Genomic DNA, 18,494 nt, shown 5'->3' on the forward strand with positions numbered 1-18,494 from the left:
GCCTAGTGGTTACATTGTTTCCTTAAAAAACCCTTGGGTTAATGTTTCAGGCAGGTGACTCATCACCAAGATGTGAACTTTGAAAAGACTCTTAATAGTTGATAGTGTTGGTGGTAATAAAGGCCTCATGTGGAAGTATAAAAATGCAGATTTATTGCATGGCATGAATGTTCACTTCAAAGTTTAATGGCATAGTATATTCTCTTAGAGGTTCTTTCAGCTCAAGGTCATGTTTCAGAGAAAACTTGGCATGCTGTTTTCTTCTGTTGGTTTTTCATCACTTCTCCTTGACCTGTGCAGTAAGCCACTGTTATTCCTAGCAATCTAAACATCTACTGACAGTAAAGGACATAATTTGATAAAGCTTGCTGATTGGGTGTACCCATCTAGCCTAAAACTTTGTTTTAGCAGATTTCCTTTAAAAGGAGGACAATGTAGTTGTTTTTATGAACAAATGCTTTGCATCAGTGTCATTTATTTGTAAATGTATGAATGCCAGAGAAGTGTATGCATATGAAAAGGAGACCTATAAAATTCGATGTGTGTAAGATATATTAGATGTGAATAACCAATAAGTATAGTCAAGGCCAGAAAACGCACCACTTTTTGTTGCGGTTACAAGTGCTTTAGTATTCACATGTTTATTTATTTTGTTTACAAAATTTGTTTTTGTTGGATCAATACAAAAACATGAGAGTAGAGTCACATCTTTTGGCATTCCACACAGAACTGGAACGGATTGGACACTTCTCAAAATTGTACGACAATCTTCTCAAAATTGTATGTAATCATTGGATTTCAATCAAATGATCCTTTGATTTGCGCGTAAATTAACCTATGGAAAGCAATAGGTGCTTCCAACATAGAAATCATACTTACAACCAGTTTAGTATTTATGTTTTTAAATAAATGTTAATATTCAATGTTAAACTTTTAAACAAATAATTAACTATATATATGCATATAGTATAAGCTAGAATTTGGATAGAACATGAACTTATACCAGCCCAAAACCACTACAAAAAATAGAAGTCTTTACCACTAAGGCCACTGACCCCAGAATGAATCATAATAGCCTATACTCATACCATACTTCTCCTATCACAATTTAATGGCTGTTAATGGTTGCCTAGAACGCCTTTATTACTGTCTTTATTACACTAGAATCCACATTCATTAGTGGTAAAATGTACATATAAGGCATGTTTCCTAATTTCTTGACGAAACGTGGAAAAGAAGTTGTAATTACTACTGAGATTGGGGAGAAACAAATGTACATATTAAACTACTTTTCAAATGTACTATACAATCTTCAGTAGATCAGTTAGAACATCTAATGACACTAAGATGGTAATAATATGATAGTGTTATACTGTTATGAGTGTATTGGGTGCAGCAGTGATGTTGGTATTTTGATAACTGTTTAAACTTACTGAACTTTTTTAGGAACACACACCCTGTTAGCACCTACTGTTGGTGTACAATTAGAAACTGGAGCTATGTTTTGTGGATAACAGGTGCTAATCTTTCTCTAGTCTTTTATCGGTGGACACATACTGGTCACAGGAAATTGCTAGTGTTCATTTTTCTTGGTTAAAGCACATGAAGTACAACAAAAGTAAACCACTACCACGGTGTCATTACCACTTTAGTGCCATTGCAGTATGAGACCCAAATACACTCAGCATGATTAAAGTTTCTCTGGTTTAACTCTTGGACAGAACTGCAAAAACAATGTCTGGCAAAAAAACTAGCACTGCATGTCACCTGTCTACTATCCATCTGATGAAACATGGTGGTGGCAACATCAGGCTATGGGGGTGCTTCATAGCAGCAGGAACAGAGTGACTGGTAAGAATTGCCGGACAGATAAATGCAGGCAAATCCATGAAGATCTGTGAAAAAAAACAATCTGACTGGGGCAACAGTTCACTTTCAACATTACAATGACCTGACGTATACAGTCAAAATCACAATGGGGTGTCTTCAGGGCGAGTTTCTAAATGTACTTGGGTGACTCACCAAATGTCTAGGCTTAAACCCAGTTAAACAGCTGTGAAGCGACCTGAAGATGACAGTTCACAAATGATAATACCATGCGATCTGACAGAGCTTGAGAGGATCTGCTACGAACAATGGGATAAACGGCCCAAATCCAGGTATGCAAAGCTTTTAGAATTGTAGCCAAGAAGACTTACAGCTGTAGATGCTGCCAAAGAGGCTTATACAAAATAAATGCACTCAATAGTAAACATGGCGTAAATAGTACATTGTGTAATGGACACGTTGTGAAGTCAAATAGTTTCAAATAGTTCACTAGGCCTACAAAGTAAACAAGCTGTGCTTTGGACATGCAGACAGACGCTGTTCTGTGTTTGCGTTTGGGCGCCGCTTAGCGGTTGGCATTGGAACTGTGGGCAGAGAAAGTGAGGAAGATAGAAAATCAGAGTCCGGCCTCGGAGTGTAAAACAGTCGCTCCGCAAGAAGGAATGTTTGACATTAAGATTCTTGGGTCATGACAGCTTGGCTGTGTCAGTTCGGAGGGTTTTGGACAGTTATAATGTTGTTAGTTCTCAAGCCTCAGTATTACTGCTGTGTTGTCACGGAGGGAAGAAGGAGGTGAAAACTAACGTTACTCGCCGCCATCTTTTGGAAGTCACTGGGAGTGGGGAGTTAGCTTTTGCATTCATCGTTAGTTTTTCGGCTTTAACAGGTTGTAACGTCGCTTAAAATTGTCAAGTGAAACAGAATAAATCCCTCTGGTTTCTGACAATCTAATTTAAATGACTGGAAAAGCCGAAGGAGTAAAAGTCATCCAGTTTTGAGCTCAATCTGTGCTGCACTTCAACTGCACTCTGTTCCTCACAGCACTACATCGTACTGCGTTACTGGCTAGCACGCTAGGCGAGCTAGCATTCTGGCTGAGGTCCTGTTTCTTTTCAAACTGGCCTGTTGTAAAGGTAAGCGTATTCAAATGTATAAAATATTTGCTTGTTTTTAAAATAACCGTTAAGTCAAATGCTGCCTGTGTTAGCTTGTAAAATTCATTGAATTGCTAGCATGCTAATAGCAGGTCTCAAACCGCACTCGACCGTCCTAAACGGTATTTCATGTATATTTACATTGCAGTGTGCGGTCTGAAACGCTGCCTTGATATAACTGATTACCAGCCAAGGCAATAATGTTGTCCTTTCAACAAACTATTTGTAAAGGTTAGTAACAGTTACTAATCCGACTGTCTGTCTTATATTCCAGTTTTTCTCTTACAGTTTTCTGTATTTGATCGTTTCCTGTTAGTTTTCCTTCTTGTTTAGTAAGAGTATGGGTTATGTCTAGTTCCTCTGCTGATAAACACTCCTAAAACCGGTCATTACAGGTTTCTCTCGGTTCTTGTTCATTGTGTAAAGGTGTTTTTTTTTTTTTGTAAAGGTGGGTTTTAAGATTCCCAACAGTTTACTCAGCAGTAAACAACCCATGAATTCAAAAATTAGTCTGGTTAGTAAATGTGTATGTACTCCAACATGCTTGCCCAGTTTTATTTTTTGATTGTTACAATCCCTGATAATAATTCGTAGAAAGGGTTCTGGCTGTGATCTTATTATTCAAATGGACATGTAGACAGCATATCTTATTTTATTAGGGCCATATTAGGATGATCAAAGCTCTATTGGCACAGCAAAGTTCTCATAAGGGCAGAAGAAAGTGTATATAAAATGGCAACATGCAATGTTTGTTAGTGTGGTTGCGCTTGCATACTAAATTTCATTGGCATTTCGTTAACGCCTTTATCCAAAGCGACTTTTTGGGCAATTGAGGGTTAAGGTGCTTAAGGGCCCAACAGTGGCAACCTGGCAGAGGTGTGGCTTGAACCGGCGACCTTTTGGTTACTAGTCCAGCACCCAAACCACTAAGCTACAACTGCGCTTACTACATAGTGCACTATTTTGTGATGACTGTTTTAGGGTGCTGGCCCAGTCATGTAATAAAGCAGGAAGATACTTTCCTTATGGTTTTGTTTCAAGATGAACAATTATTCAACTTGAAAGAAGACTCGATTACAAACTATTCTGCTTAATACAATTCTGCTTTTAACAAAACAGATAGAAATGAACATGGTGATGGGCTATAAGATGTAAAATCTGACAGGGCCTTCATTTTCAGTGTGGGATTTTAGCTATCCTGCACAGTATCTGTAATTCCTGCATAACTTTATAAATCATTTAAGCCTAGCTGTCTTTCTGTTTTTATTACACAGTCACCTGCATGTCCCAAATTGCATCCTGGAATGTTAAATTTACACACTGTGAATTTAATGTTTTGTTTAAAACTTCTACTACTAATTGTTTTTGGTGTCTCTGTCTGATATTAAAAATTTTATTGGGCATGATTACTTAAGTGCTCAAGGAAGCAAGAAATTGGTAGCATCTTTAATCACTAATCATGTCATTTTTCTCAAAGTACAGTTCACACAATGCAGGATAAATGTGTGTGTTTGTATATGATAAAAATATTGACTTCAAACTATCATAAAGAACTAAAGCATCTTACATTTTGGTTGAGCTCTGAGCTATTGTATCAGACACTTAAAAATGCCATCACCACATGCTTAGTAATTGTATTCTTTAAATATGTCAGATTTCTCTTATACATGTATATGACCGTAGACTATGGTATCAGTGTGTATAATGTTTACCTTCTTTTGTATTAAGATTGTTGGTTATGCAGTGGAGTTTGAGTGATTTACTTTGAAGCATGAAAGAAGAATCCTGCAATTAAACGTACGCCAGTTTAAGTTGAGTCCTAGTGTAAATGTGTGCATATGTGTATGTTTGAGCAGAATACCACAGATTTCTGAGATGCCTCCATGGGTGGTTAGTCACTGGAGCAAAAGAATGCTAAATGATTAACCTGAACTTCTACATAACTACAGCTTGTAAAACTTACATTTTATTTGAGCTCCCTGCAGTCTTGCAAGGTTTAGTTTGTTGCTTTTATCATTATTGGGTGCTTGTAGTCATAACTACTAAAGTAAGTTGATTTTGGCTATCAAATACAGTAAGCAGTTCGAAGGATTTACTCACATGACTCCCTTTATGTTTGGTTATTTAACAGAAAAACTCCAGATCCCTAAAACACATGAAAAACAGGAAACTACATTAGTTTATTTAATGTTCCTCTTTCACAGATTTAAAGTACACCTGATCTGCAATTGGATATATAGAAGGGTGTACTGGCAGTATTTCAACACTTAGGGTCACTTTGACCTATAGATTGTATATAAATAAAGACAGAATCATTATATAAGTACTGTCATAGATTGAACTTATATTGTATTTATATCAAAAATAAAAATACACAACACAGTCCTGCTATCATTGTAGAGGTTATCTGTAAAAGGACATTCCTAATAAAGACTTGATCATGAATTTGGTTTTGCTTAGCAATCTGGAAATAAGGGTAGTCAAATCTCTTTCACTGTCGAACTTCAAATCTATTGAATTCAGATTTCTTACAGTTTTTTCTAAGCCTACTACAAATAAATAAATATTTTTTTAATAAACAGTTAACATTTTTACTGAGTTCTGCCAGCATTTGTTGATATACCAAGAATCATTCAGGTGGACTTTTGCTAAACTGAAATTGTAGAGTTGGTCTGACTGAGGATTAATGAAAACCTGTACCTGTAAAAAAAAAAAAAAAAAAAAAAGTTATTTTCAGCATTAGGTGTTTTTTAAGCTCCTTCTGAAACTAGTTTTAGTTTAGACATGATTAACATTAACACGTTTGTTTTTATAGGGCACATCACTTCTGCAACCCACATTCTCCAACTGACTATAGGAATTCAAACACCTGACTTCATGTTTATTGCCAAGCTTGTTTATAAGTTGTTTCGGAGCTTCGTATAATAATTGACCCATGTGTTTGTTAAACAGGTCTCTATAAATAATGCAGCAGTGAGTGCAGTAAAATTTAACAGATTCAAAAAACAATGTGCACCAAGGTGGAAATAATTGACTGAAAAAACTACCACGGTCAGTCAACCATTAAAAGTGTGCCTAATTCACCAGAACAGAAGGCATACTTGTGCCATACTGCTGCCGCCAGAATACATGCCCCAGCAAAGTAGGCTTCATTTTATCATTTGTATGAATTTAAAGATTTAATTATATTATTTTATATAATTACCACAGCTTTTTTTTTAATAAAAACCACAGCTTTTTAGGCAGTTTGCTGTGCCGAATGCCACTGAAGCTAAACATTAAATAGATCTGGTTACTCTGATGTTAACAGTCAGCTCAACTGATCTATTTGTGCTGTTGCATTTGCAGCAGGTATGGGAAAGGACAGGTTAGTAGGATTGGTGTAAGGTCAACTTTCAAGAGTTAGAGGATTATAAGTACCATGTTGTCTGCGTCCTTCCAGAAACGACTGCCCTCTTGAGGATTATCTAATAAAGATTAAACTCTGCTGCACTCAGACCACTGAGCTGCATGAAGAAGCTACCTGGTATCATTCCTTCACTTTGCTGTTTCTTTCTGCACGCTAGACTCAGCAGCAGGATTTTCATTTCACCTGATGTGTGTTTATTTGTTTATTACTAAAGTCTTTATTAGCATTTACAGTTTTTTGAGATGTACAGCCCACTTATTTTCCCTGTTCTGCTGTGTTTACTTGGGAAGAAATGCTTCATGCAAATTTTAAAGTATCAATTTATTAGATAGCTATTCTGTGTGTGTGAAAGTGGCTGTGTGTAATAGTGTGTGTATGTGCCACAGGTCCTAATGCGTATGCTGCCACTCTCTGGCAGATGAGTCATCAAAGGGGGCCTGCGCGTCATAGTCGCACAGCCAGATAGTCCCCTGTGAGCGCAGCATGCCCTCCACCAGCCGGGCAGGTAGCCTCAAGGACCCAGACATCGCAGAGCTCTTCTTCAGAGAAGACCCCGAGAAGCTTTTCTCTGACCTGCGCGAGATTGGCCATGGCAGCTTCGGAGCTGTGTATTTTGTAAGTAGCAGTCAGAAGTCACTAAAGCTTATCTTTCATAGTGTGTCAGCTGTGAACTGCAAAATACTGTCTGACAGTTTGCTGCAACAACCTTACCAATCATTATACTGTAAAATAAAATCTTCTGTGTAGTGCTGCAGTTCAGTCATACTTGAATTCAATTTATTATTAATAGTCCGTAAACCCAGCAAAAAGGTCCAAGTGTCTTGCATGGGCATGATTACTTCACTAGTAAGGCCAAAAGCAGCCCTGCATTTCAATAGATTTACCACTATTGTGTTTAACAAACCAAAGAGTTTTGCTGGTACCTGATCACCTCTGTAAGACTGAAAATTAAAGTAGATGAAAGAACAATGTAGCTGTAGCTGCGAAGTGCTGGAGTGACCTGCTGTGGTGATCCCTAGGTATGGGAATTGCTGAAAGAAAAAAAGACTGAATATTAGCTGAATTTAAAACGTGTTGTTTATTACAATTTTATTCTGTAATTATGGTATATTGTGAATTTCCCTTTTTGAAACGTTGTTTTACTAGATTCTTTTAAACACATACGTGTTTTAAAATGTATTTCAGTAAAGATGTTTTTAGTATTCTTATAAAGCCAGAAATCTTGTAATTTTTTGTTCAGTATGTGAAGCTGTCTAGTTTCCTGATGTTTTATCTGTGTTTCTGGCTACAGGCACGTGATGTGCGGACCGCTGAGGTGGTGGCCATTAAGAAGATGTCCTACAGTGGAAAGCAGGCCAATGAGGTTAATTATTTTGATTTCTGTTACTGTCATGTCAGGCAAATTAAAACATGACTGAAGGCTCCAGGCAAACACTTAGACAAACAGACATACAGACACTCTAGATTCAAAACACCATACCAAAACATACCACGTGGATTCCACAAAACATCATGAGGAGTCCTGTGCCATCTGCTACCAGTTTCATTCAGACATTCACAGTTGTTATGAAATAGACATTAGCATGTAAATTTTTTGGGTGGTCATATTTTTATTTTACTTTTTTTTCTGAAAAATGTAGGGGAAATGCTTTTGTATACAGTGGAAAAAATATAATCAGGTATAAAATGTTGGCCAATTATTAAGATGTTCAGGGCCAGTATGACTTGCTTCCATTGGGGCATTAAAGTAGAAATCTGATCTAACATCTGGGTAAAGTGAAGAGGCTATTTACTGTTCATCATTAGCAAAGTTTTGGTGTATTAAAATGAAAGATCTTAATAGCAAACATTTCTCCTCATTTCATTCTAGAAATGGCAGGATATTATTAAAGAAGTAAAATTTCTCCAGAGAATACAACACCCCAACAGCATAGAGTATAAAGGATGCTACCTCCGAGAGCACACAGCATGGGTATGGCAGACTTTTTGTCTTCCTATTGTTTTCTCACAGCACCTGCACACTTCTGTATATGCAGATTCCCGAAAAGTGTTAAATGCCCTAAAAACCCAAATTTTATGATTAATATGCAGTGTCTGATCCTTCATTTTTTTAGCTTGTGATGGAGTACTGTTTGGGTTCAGCTTCCGACCTCCTTGAAGGTAAGCTGCTAAGTTCGAACAGGACTACACAAAAACATATTAACAGTTCATCAGGGCTGATGCATTACACTTCTTCACCACCCAGTCAACTTACTTGATGGTTATGACACAGACCTCTATTGGACTTGAACAAAACAAAAGAAAAAAACTGCAGATTTTATACAGTGACTAAAATTAAAGTGTTACTGGCCATGTGTAACAAAATTCTGTATGTTTATATTCTACTTATAATGGTGATTTTCTTTTATTTCTTTTAGACATTTAGTTTAATGTCTTTAAAAACGCTTTGCTTAAATTTTACAGTTAGATTCTCTGCACTTCTTTTTTTATTTCCAGTTCACAAGAAGCCCCTTCAGGAAATGGAGATTGCAGCTATTACCCATGGTGCTTTGCAGGGGCTTGCCTACCTTCACTCTCATAACATGATTCACAGGTAAGTGTATACTACTTTAATTTAAAGCATACATGTCTCCTGATTGTATTATTCTCTTTGAGATCATAGTACACCAGGTGCACTAATCTTGTTGCATCATGAAATATGGTGGTACAACCAGTTATTAGGTTTGAGGTGGGGTGGGGGTAGCTTATAAGTTTTGAATTAGTCTTTAGCTTTATTTGTCCTTACCTTACATTCAAATTACTGAAACATTTAAATGTGACAAATTAGCAAAAATAGAAGAATGTTTTCACAGCACTGTTGTTTGAGAATTCTTTTGGGCTTATTTATTAACTGACCATCCTGAAAACAGTTGACAGTTGTAAAATAAAGCTCACCACTGAACAAATAACTTTACCTATGCAGTAAAAACATTTTCAGTTCATTTTAACTTACTTATTGCAGTAAAACACAAGTGTGGGGAAAATTACAGGTGTGCAGAGCCCCTTCTGGGTTGCCATGTATGCTGTGTCATTAGTGGTGTTGAATTAAGCTTCTAAATCATTTTCTTCCTGTCTCAGAGATATCAAAGCTGGGAACATATTGCTGACTGAGCCTGGACAGGTCAAGCTAGCAGACTTTGGTTCTGCCTCCATTGCTTCTCCAGCTAATTCCTTTGTGGGGACACCATATTGGTGAGCAGACTGGCTGTCTGATTTTACCAGCCTCAGTATTTCGATTCAATAGGTCATGTTTTAATTTTTTTTTTCTTTCATTTAAGGATGGCCCCTGAGGTGATTTTAGCCATGGATGAGGGACAGTATGAAGGAAAAGTAGACGTCTGGTCACTTGGGATTACCTGTATAGAACTAGGTGAGATTAAAAGCCAAACTGAATATGCATGTCTGTTATGAGTTTAGAGGATGAACCTTGTCATTGTTATTAATTCTACTATTGTTTTTACCTCTTTCTGCAGCTGAGAGGAAGCCCCCCCTCTTTAACATGAATGCAATGAGTGCCTTATACCATATAGCACAGAATGAGAGCCCAACACTGCAGTCTAGTGAATGGTAAGTCTGGAATGCACATCAACAAACAATTAACATTAGTCTGTGGCATCCAAAATGTCCCGGCAGTTTATTTAGGTTAAAAACCTTTTGAATATAACTCAGTTTACAGCCTATTGATCTTGTTTTCTATTTCCCAGGACGGATTACTTTAGACATTTTGTTGACTCTTGCCTTCAGAAAATCCCTCAAGACCGACCACAATCAGATGATCTGCTACAGGTGACCTTTAGCTCTACTTTATTATATATTATATAATTAGGATATAACTAAAATGTGGTAACTGAACAGTACTTTGTATTAATTAATCTGCGATTGTGTAATTATTAGAAGTTACAATTTGAGACACTGTATTGTAAACAAGTAAAAATTCTAGCAAATGTAATTTTGTAGCATTTTGTATTTCTTTATGCATTACTCTTTATTCACTGTATTAATGGTCTGCCTCTTGTATTTGTTGTTTACACTCTTGTACTTATGGTTGGGATGGTATGATTTTATTACTACTGATAATGATGGCCCAAATTATCATGGTTTTCTATCTTTTGTGTGAATGTAATTTTATATATAGTTTTCACCCCCGAGTCAAGATATGTAATTAGCCTACTTGTTTGGATGGACTCTTAGAGCTAAATTCTGTAGACAGACCCACATGGCAGGGTCAAGTTGAGGATCTAATGACAGTAAAAATCACCTTAATTCTGTGCACACAGCATGCATTTGTTCAGCGAGAGAGACCAGAAACTGTCCTGATCGATTTAATTACACGGACCAAGGATGCCGTCCGGGAGCTGGACAACCTACAGTATCGCAAGATGAAGAAAATCATCTTTCAGGACCAACAAAATGGTCCAGTCACTGAGCTTCAGGAAGGAGATGAGGTCAGGCATCAACACTGTGTATCGATTCCATAAAACATTCCTTCACTGTAAGGTGTTATGATAATAGTACTATTCTGTAAACGCTGTGTGTGTGTTTTGTGTGTGAATGCACGCAGGAGCTGGAGCATGGTCCTGGGCGTACGGGTACAGTGAACAGTGTGGGCAGTAACCAGTCTATTCCTAGCATGTCTATCAGTGCCAGTTCTCAAAGCAGTTCTGTAAACAGCCTGGCAGATGCTGCAGATGACAAGAGTGAATTGGACCTGATGGAGGGGGACCACACAGTCATGTCCAATAGCTCCGTCATACACCTCAAACCGGTATGTTTACATCATTTTATTTCAGTCTATACCCAGTGCTATACCCAGTGTCTTGCTCTTTTCAAAACAAGTCTCTAATGTTTCTTGAATGCAAATAACTATTTTTACCCATTTAATTGAACCTTCTGTGATTAGTGATTTTTTTGGTTGTAGCTTTGGTCTTGGTTCAGTTCTAAAAGTAATAAAAGAAGACATTGTATATTAAGACTTGCAATGAATATATGTGAAAATTAAGATCAAATCTAATTTTTATACAGCATTTACAGCCATAATTTTATTTTCAAAAGTTTAAACATGTTTTACAACTTACCACATTACAAATGGTGCATCTCATGAAAACAGACATTAGGTATGATGACGATTGTATATTTTGACAGGAAGAAGAAGAGGTTTACCATGATGACCAGGAGGCACATGTTCACCACCCTGAGGCTCAGGCAGCTCCTGCACAGCCAGCACCACGCAAATACCATCGCAACCGCGAGCACTTTGCCACTATTCGCACAGCCTCACTGGTAAGTCATGACTAGTACCTTAACACAGTACCATGATGTGTTTCTTAGTGACAGAACAACATACTGCCCACTAAGAGCACAGAACCCGAATCAGTTCCCAGCCACTGGTTAGTCAATTCAACTTTATTTATATAGTGCTTTTTACAATAGACATTGTCTCAAAGCAACTTTACAAAATCCAGGACCAACAGATACAAAAACCCCTGTTGAGCAAGCCGAGGGCAACTTGTGTTAGCTTGTGGCGTTGTCTAAAAAAAGTGTTAGTTTCTTTTTTTATTAAGTAATAACATTGGGATATTGTTAAATTACAAAGGATGGGGGTATTTTAATAGCAATCTTCACTGTAATTAATATCACCTACTTTACTTGGTTCAGAGACTTCTTCAGGGTGTAACTAGGCTTTTGTCCATCAGGTGACAAGACAGATGCAAGAACATGAGCAGGACTCTGAGCTGAGAGAGCAGATGTCTGGCTATAAGCGAATGAGGCGGCAGCACCAGAAGCATCTAATGGCCCTAGAGAACAAGCTTAAGTCTGAGATGGATGAACACAGACTGAGACTGGACAAAGAGCTAGAGACTCAGAGGAATAGTTTTGCTGCTGAAATGGAGAAACTAGTTAAGAAACACCAAGCTGCCATGGAGAAAGATGTAAGCATGTGTTGGCTTAGTTAAACCTGAATGGGCCCTGTGGTTTGACTCTCTTCTTTATTGACTGTTTGTGAGAGTGGTTGCATGTTCTCTCTGTCGTTGTGGGTTTCATTCAGTTCATCTTAAATTTTTTGTCTTTAATGTTTTATAGATGTAATAACATGTACATGTTACCTACATATTTGTAAATGATTTTGCTTTGGTTTTTCAAGGCAAAGTCATTTGCAAGTGATGAAAAGAAGTTCCAACAGCACATCCAGGTCCAGCAAAAGAAAGAGCTGAGCAGCTTTCTTGAATCCCAGAAACGAGAGTACAAACTACGCAAGGAGCAACTAAAAGAGGTTCCACCTTTTTTGTTTTGCAAATCAGTAGCAAAATTTTCCCCAAAAACAAACAAAAGTAACATAATATCAAATGTTGCTGGTCTTTAGAACACAGATTTCACTTTTTCCACCTGTAATGAGTAATATTAATCTGTGCATTTTGTGCTTGTCTGTGTTTGCTTGTGCTTAGGAGCTGAATGAGAACCAGTCCACACCTAAGAAGGAGAAACAGGAATGGCTGTCTAAGCAAAAGGAAAACATTCAGCACTTTCAGGCTGAGGAGGAGGCCAACCTACTTCGCAGACAGCGACAGTATTTGGAGCTTGAGTGCCGCCGCTTTAAACGCCGCATCCTTATTGCCAGACACAATGTAGAACAAGACCTTGTCCGAGAAGTGCGTTTAGAGTTCACCAAGAGTACTTTAAAAAAAAAAAAAAAAAAAAAGAAATCTGCACTTTAGTCACAAATCTTTCATTTTGTTCGTTTCTTCAACACAGGAGCTGAATAAGCGTCAGACGCAGAAGGACCTGGAGCACGCCATGCTATTGCGACACCATGAGTCCATGCAGGAGCTGGAAGTACGCCAGCTGAGCACCATCCACAAGATGAGATCAGAGTTGATCCGCCTTCAGCACCAGACTGAGCTCACCAACCAGCTAGAGTACAACAAGCGCAGAGAAAGAGAGCTCCGTCGCAAGCATGTCATGGAGATCCGCCAGCAGCCCAAGAGCCTAAAGGTGGGCAGGTCACTGTTAGGATTTAATTGATCCATTTTTTGGTTAGATGAGTAGATTTTATTGAAACTAAATGCTTACTTGCACAACATCGACATCTTTTTTTAATCAGTTTTTCTTTCCTTCTTGTTCTTGTGCTGTCCTTGTTTTTTGTACTGCCATTCACCGTTTTGGTGTTGCCTTTCTTTTGCAGCCCAAAGAGCTGCAGATCAAGAAGCAGTTTCAGGAGACATGTAAGATCCAGACACGGCAGTACAAGCTTTTGCGAACGCACATGCTTGAGACCACACCTAAGTCAGACCACAAGGCTGTGCTGAAAAGACTTAAAGAGGAGCAGACACGTAGACTGGCTAGTCTTGCTGAGCAGTATGACCACTCCATTAATGACATGCTCGCCACACAGGCTGTAAGTGAGAAGAAATACAAAAACACAACATTAGCTAACATAACATGTCCAGAACATGTCCTACATCAAAACTGAGGCACTAAGCTAAATATTATTATTATTTTTGGTTAAGAAACACTAGCATAGCAACATTAAAGTGCTTATTGTTTGAAGTCTCTAACGTTGCCTAAAATACATTCATATATGCCAATGTTTTGGTTCCTCTAGTAAGAGCAGAGCTGAGACTGCTAATATGAATATCCCAGATATCACATTTTAGCTGTTAAAATATCCTCAAATGAACTTTTTTTTATTTACTTACAGCTTTGATCAGACAATTATTTATTTGTTGGATCTCAGTTTTTACCAGTTACAGTTCATAAAGTATTCTTTTTTGTTCAAGCAATACTAGACCATTACCAGTTTAGTTAGTAATTGGAGAGCTGACATAGCTAGATTCTCTTGACTAGCGCTGAACCTGTTTTCTGACTCAAAATCAGCTTGGTTCTTAATGCCGCTAGTCAGAATAAAAATATACTTTTCTATGGAAATGTGATCATTTTAACTATCAGTTTTTTTCAAAAAAGGGATTACTTTAAGGCCAACACAATACACATGCTCGTTTCTAAAAAGCTCGATAATTCATCCAGGCTTTTAGGTGTATTTTCTGTTATGTTACCTTTTTTATAATGCTGCATTATGTTATCCACTTGCTCCACAGTTGCGACTGGATGAGGCCCAGGAGGCAGAGTGTCAGGTGCTGAAGATGCAGCTGCAGCAGGAGCTGGAGCTTCTGAACGCATATCAAAGCAAGATCAAGATGCAGACAGATGCACAGCATGACCGGGAGAGAAAAGAGTTAGAGCAAAGGGTCTCGTTGCGCAGAGCCCTACTGGAACAGAAGGTGCGTCTGAAGCAGAGTACATTGTTTTCTGCCTTTGTGATACATTCAGAGCAGTAATTTGACCTTTCTGTCTCAGATTGAGGAGGAGATGGTGACGCTGCAGAACGAGCGCTCGGAGCGGATCCGCAGCCTGTTGGAGAGACAGGCACGTGAGATTGAGGCCTTCGACTCGGAGAGTATGCGTCTGGGCTTCAGCAACATGGTGCTGTCCAACCTGGCCTCATCCGATGGCCATAGCCATAGCTTTCCAGGGGCACCGGGTGCATGGGGCTCACCACACGGTGCTGGATCACACGGGACACACTGGGGAGGCCAGCAGGGCCATTATCACCATCATCAGCAGCACCATGTCAATCAGAGTGGCTCTACCCAGCAGCCCTGGGGGCACAGCGGGCATGCTCCCTGGGGCCACCATGGACCTGGGGGAAGCCAGCGGTCCAGCGGTAGTAGCGGCATGGCACGGAACAGTCCTCAGGCTGGCCACCGGACCTCATCGGGGGGTCACGGTGATCAGGGGATGAACAGGAGCGCCAGCATCGCCTCTCAAATCTCCAATGGCTCGCACCTGTCCTACACATAAAACCACCCACCACACTGTCCCAGAGGAGCATGAGGTACACCAGGATTAGAGAGGGGACGCAGAGGAAAATCTGAGCCCTTAATGCAATTTGCTTGCTTGCTCTTCCACACTTAGTACGGCACCAAATTTATGCACCTTATATTTAAGGACACATTTAGATTAGTTATAATAGCAAACATTACCTATAGCAGGTTGCCCTAAATACTGTATGTGAAGCACAGTTGAGCTTAGGAACATTTAAGAAGTGCATTAAAATGGAAAGGGATTGTGTGTTTATAAATGTCTTTGACAGAGAGAATGGTGTTGCCTAAATGTGCTAATGATTATGGGCAGGGACATCACATGCACAACCCTTATATAGAGCATCTCTATATTAGTGACCAAATAGCTTTCTGATGTTGTACCATGCACCAACAGAATTTGCAGTAACCCCGTAAGTAGTCTGTAATGACCAAGCAGAAATAGTTGAAAGCTTTCTGCATTATAATTTACACGCTAACTTGAAACCAGTGTGTGCGGCCAACAAATTATCAGTTCATTTTGTTATTTTAACTCAAGTCAAGTCGGCATGTTTTCCCAGAAATATTTGTAGGTTTACTTTGGATACTCTGACTTCCTACCATCTCTAAAACATGCTAGCAGGTAAATTGTGTGGTATAAATTGTAAGTGAATGAGTAGATTGATTAATGCCCTGTGATGAATCGGAGCCAGGGTGTATCCTTGCCTTGTGGCCACTGTTTCAGGGTGATCTCTGGTCCCAACACAACCCTGATAGGAATAAAATAGTTATTAAAGATTATTAGGAGCAAGTGATTTTGAGACAACAGCCTTTATTTAAATTAGTGTTATAATTTTAGTCAACTCCATTTCATAGCCCACCAAACAAATCAGTCCTATGATGTACTCTATTATAGCGTTTTGATTGCTGTATCAAATTTGACTAGGCTTTCAAAACATGATAAGCTAATGATGTGCTGATTTAGGAAAGATAACTGGTGTTAATTAGGGATGTAATGAAGTAGCTGCTAAGTTCTCTTTTTTACAAACAGTGTTTGTAGGTTTATTTTACCTACTTATTACTTAAGATACCTAAGAACAAAATGAGTTGAAGTGTTAAAGTCTAGCAGCAGTCCATATTTAAAGTGAAAACACATAGGCTCATTTTAGTAGAGACATGAGTGCTAGATGTATTGCTATAGTGATGCATTAACACTGACAGTTTAAAGCTGTCATGTAACATCATGCAACGTCACTTTATATTTAAACGCAAATGACAAGTGAAAACAAAGGCACTAGGCGGACTCAAGCGATAGATTTTTAAGGGTGCTCGGTGGCGCAGCAGTCTAATGTGTTAGCACCACTCAGCAGAGCCACTGTACTGGCTAGGCATTCAGACAAACACAATTGGTGGTGTTTGGGCGGGAGGGTTGGACAGAGGGTGTCTTACCACTGATTCTGCCATTTGTGATACCTGGGACTGGGTGCTAGGTGTTTTGCCACATGTGGTCTAGTCTAGGTAACCCAACACTGGCAGGTGATAAGAAGCGGCCACAGATGTCGGAGGGGGTGTGTGATGGTCTGGCTCTCCTTGAACAAATTGAGGGTTGTGCAAATCGCAGCGGATTTACAGTTGGGAACTGGAAATGACTAGATTGGGAGATAAAAGGTACAATGTGTCGAACAGAAGACCAATTTAAACAACAAAAAAAGATTTGTTTGCTGTTGGTTGATTGACAGGGAAAGAAATGTTGGTGTGGTGGTGATATTTACAGTAGCAGTTACTGGGTCGCCTACCTGATGGTTAATGAAAAAAAACAGGCTGGGTTAAGAGTGGTGCATTTCGTCCTACATAAACTGTTTCATTACTCTGATTTAGTGTATTTGATTATGTATTACTTCACATAATCAAAAGATGTTTATGCTGAGTAATACACATAGTGTGGTGACATTTTAATATAAATGTCAGGATATACAAGGAGATAGTCAATGATTTAGGTCTGTAAAAGATTTTTTCTCAGAAGCTCGGCTTCTTCCTTCCTTACACCATCAGTAAAACTAGCTTTAATGCACTTCATTTTTATCAATGTGCTATGACGTTATAAACTTTTTAAAACTCTAAGCACTAATGTTCTAAAGCATTCTTTTATATTAAATATTTTTTTATGTTTTGTTCCAGAATAGAGTTCATTAATACAAAAAATTTTGTATAATCTGCTGAGTGGTTAAAATTGAACCAAAGGCCATACGTCTTAATATTGGCACGTCAAAAGTTGTTTATGGGTCTGAATAGTCAGATGGTAAATTTACTGAGGCATTATACATTGGATTAGTGAAGATGTCTGAGGTGAATAGTGAATGTAAGTATTAACTGGCCAATGACCTGCGATACTATAGTGTTAGTACCATGAAACCAATCAGATTATAGTAAATGCATTAAGGATTTTTAAAAGTAATAGTTTGTTTTAGCCTGCTAGATGTAAATATATAAAATGTGTCTGTGTGTTTGTGAATACTGAAATGCTGAATAAGTGATGTAAATTTGACTGGTTTCAGTGAAATATTTGGTATCTGTTTAAAATGCCAAAGCAGTTTGTATACCAACTATGCAAAAGGAGCAGTATAGGATGCAAGAACATCATAAGGCTTCTTTTTGACCTGTTCTCTGTGTCCTCTGTCTTTTTTTTCTCTGTGGTGTTTCCTCCTGCCCCTCTCCAGGCCTGGCATCAGGGCAGTGCATATACAGTGTATCACAAAAGTGAGTACACCCCTCACATTTCTGCAGATATTTAAGTATATCTTTTCATGGGACAACACTGACAAAATGACACTTTGACACAATGAAAAGTAGTCTGTGTGCAGCTTATATAACAGTGTAAATTTATTCTTCCCTCAAAATAACTCAATATACAGCCATTAATGTCTAAACCACCGGCAACAAAAGTGAGTACACCCCTAAGTGAAAGTTCCTGAAGTGTCAATATTTTGTGTGGCCACCATTATTTCCCAGAACTGCCTTAACTCTCCTGGGCATGGAGTTTACCAGAGCTTCACAGGTTGCCACTGGAATGCTTTTCCACTCCTTCATGACGACATCACGGAGCTGGCGGATATTCGAGACTTTGCGCTCCTCCACCTTCCGCTTGAGGATGCCCCAAAGATGTTCTATTGGGTTTAGGTTTGGAGACATGCTTGGCCAGTCCATCACCTT

The 18,494-nt window shown here is 38.6% G+C and overlaps 1 protein-coding gene and 1 long non-coding RNA gene across 3 annotated transcripts; one reads left to right on the forward strand and one right to left on the reverse strand.

The window, feature by feature from the left end:
• Nucleotides 1–217: 217 nt before the first annotated feature.
• Nucleotides 218–4,736, reverse strand: LOC134330494 (uncharacterized). Its single transcript, XR_010015009.1, has 3 exons — nt 4,694–4,736; nt 1,768–1,895; nt 218–292 (listed from the first exon to the last, which is right to left on the reverse strand). It is a non-coding gene; the product is annotated as an uncharacterized LOC134330494 (long non-coding RNA).
• On the forward strand, nt 2,439–15,583 carry taok1b (TAO kinase 1b). Of its 2 annotated transcripts, XM_063011652.1 has the most exons (20): nt 2,439–2,960; nt 6,777–7,005; nt 7,682–7,753; nt 8,261–8,362; nt 8,505–8,550; nt 8,887–8,983; nt 9,508–9,621; nt 9,708–9,799; nt 9,903–9,996; nt 10,134–10,215; nt 10,707–10,874; nt 10,991–11,194; nt 11,572–11,709; nt 12,123–12,359; nt 12,572–12,700; nt 12,873–13,076; nt 13,180–13,419; nt 13,610–13,822; nt 14,523–14,705; nt 14,782–15,583. In XM_063011652.1, the coding sequence occupies exons 2-20, from the start codon at nt 6,874–6,876 to the stop codon at nt 15,283–15,285; spliced, it is 3,051 nt and encodes a 1,016-aa protein (XP_062867722.1). In that variant the 5' UTR covers nt 2,439–2,960; nt 6,777–6,873; the 3' UTR covers nt 15,286–15,583. The 2 variants fall into 2 exon arrangements, with proteins under 2 accessions (XP_062867722.1, XP_062867723.1); XM_063011653.1 differs by lacking the exon at nt 2,439–2,960 and having other exon boundaries at nt 6,772–7,005.
• The last annotated feature ends 2,911 nt before the right edge of the window (nt 15,584–18,494 follow it).

Source organism: Trichomycterus rosablanca, chromosome 16, assembly GCF_030014385.1.
Source record: "Trichomycterus rosablanca isolate fTriRos1 chromosome 16, fTriRos1.hap1, whole genome shotgun sequence".
In the NCBI taxonomy this organism is placed as follows: domain Eukaryota; kingdom Metazoa; phylum Chordata; class Actinopteri; order Siluriformes; family Trichomycteridae; genus Trichomycterus; species Trichomycterus rosablanca.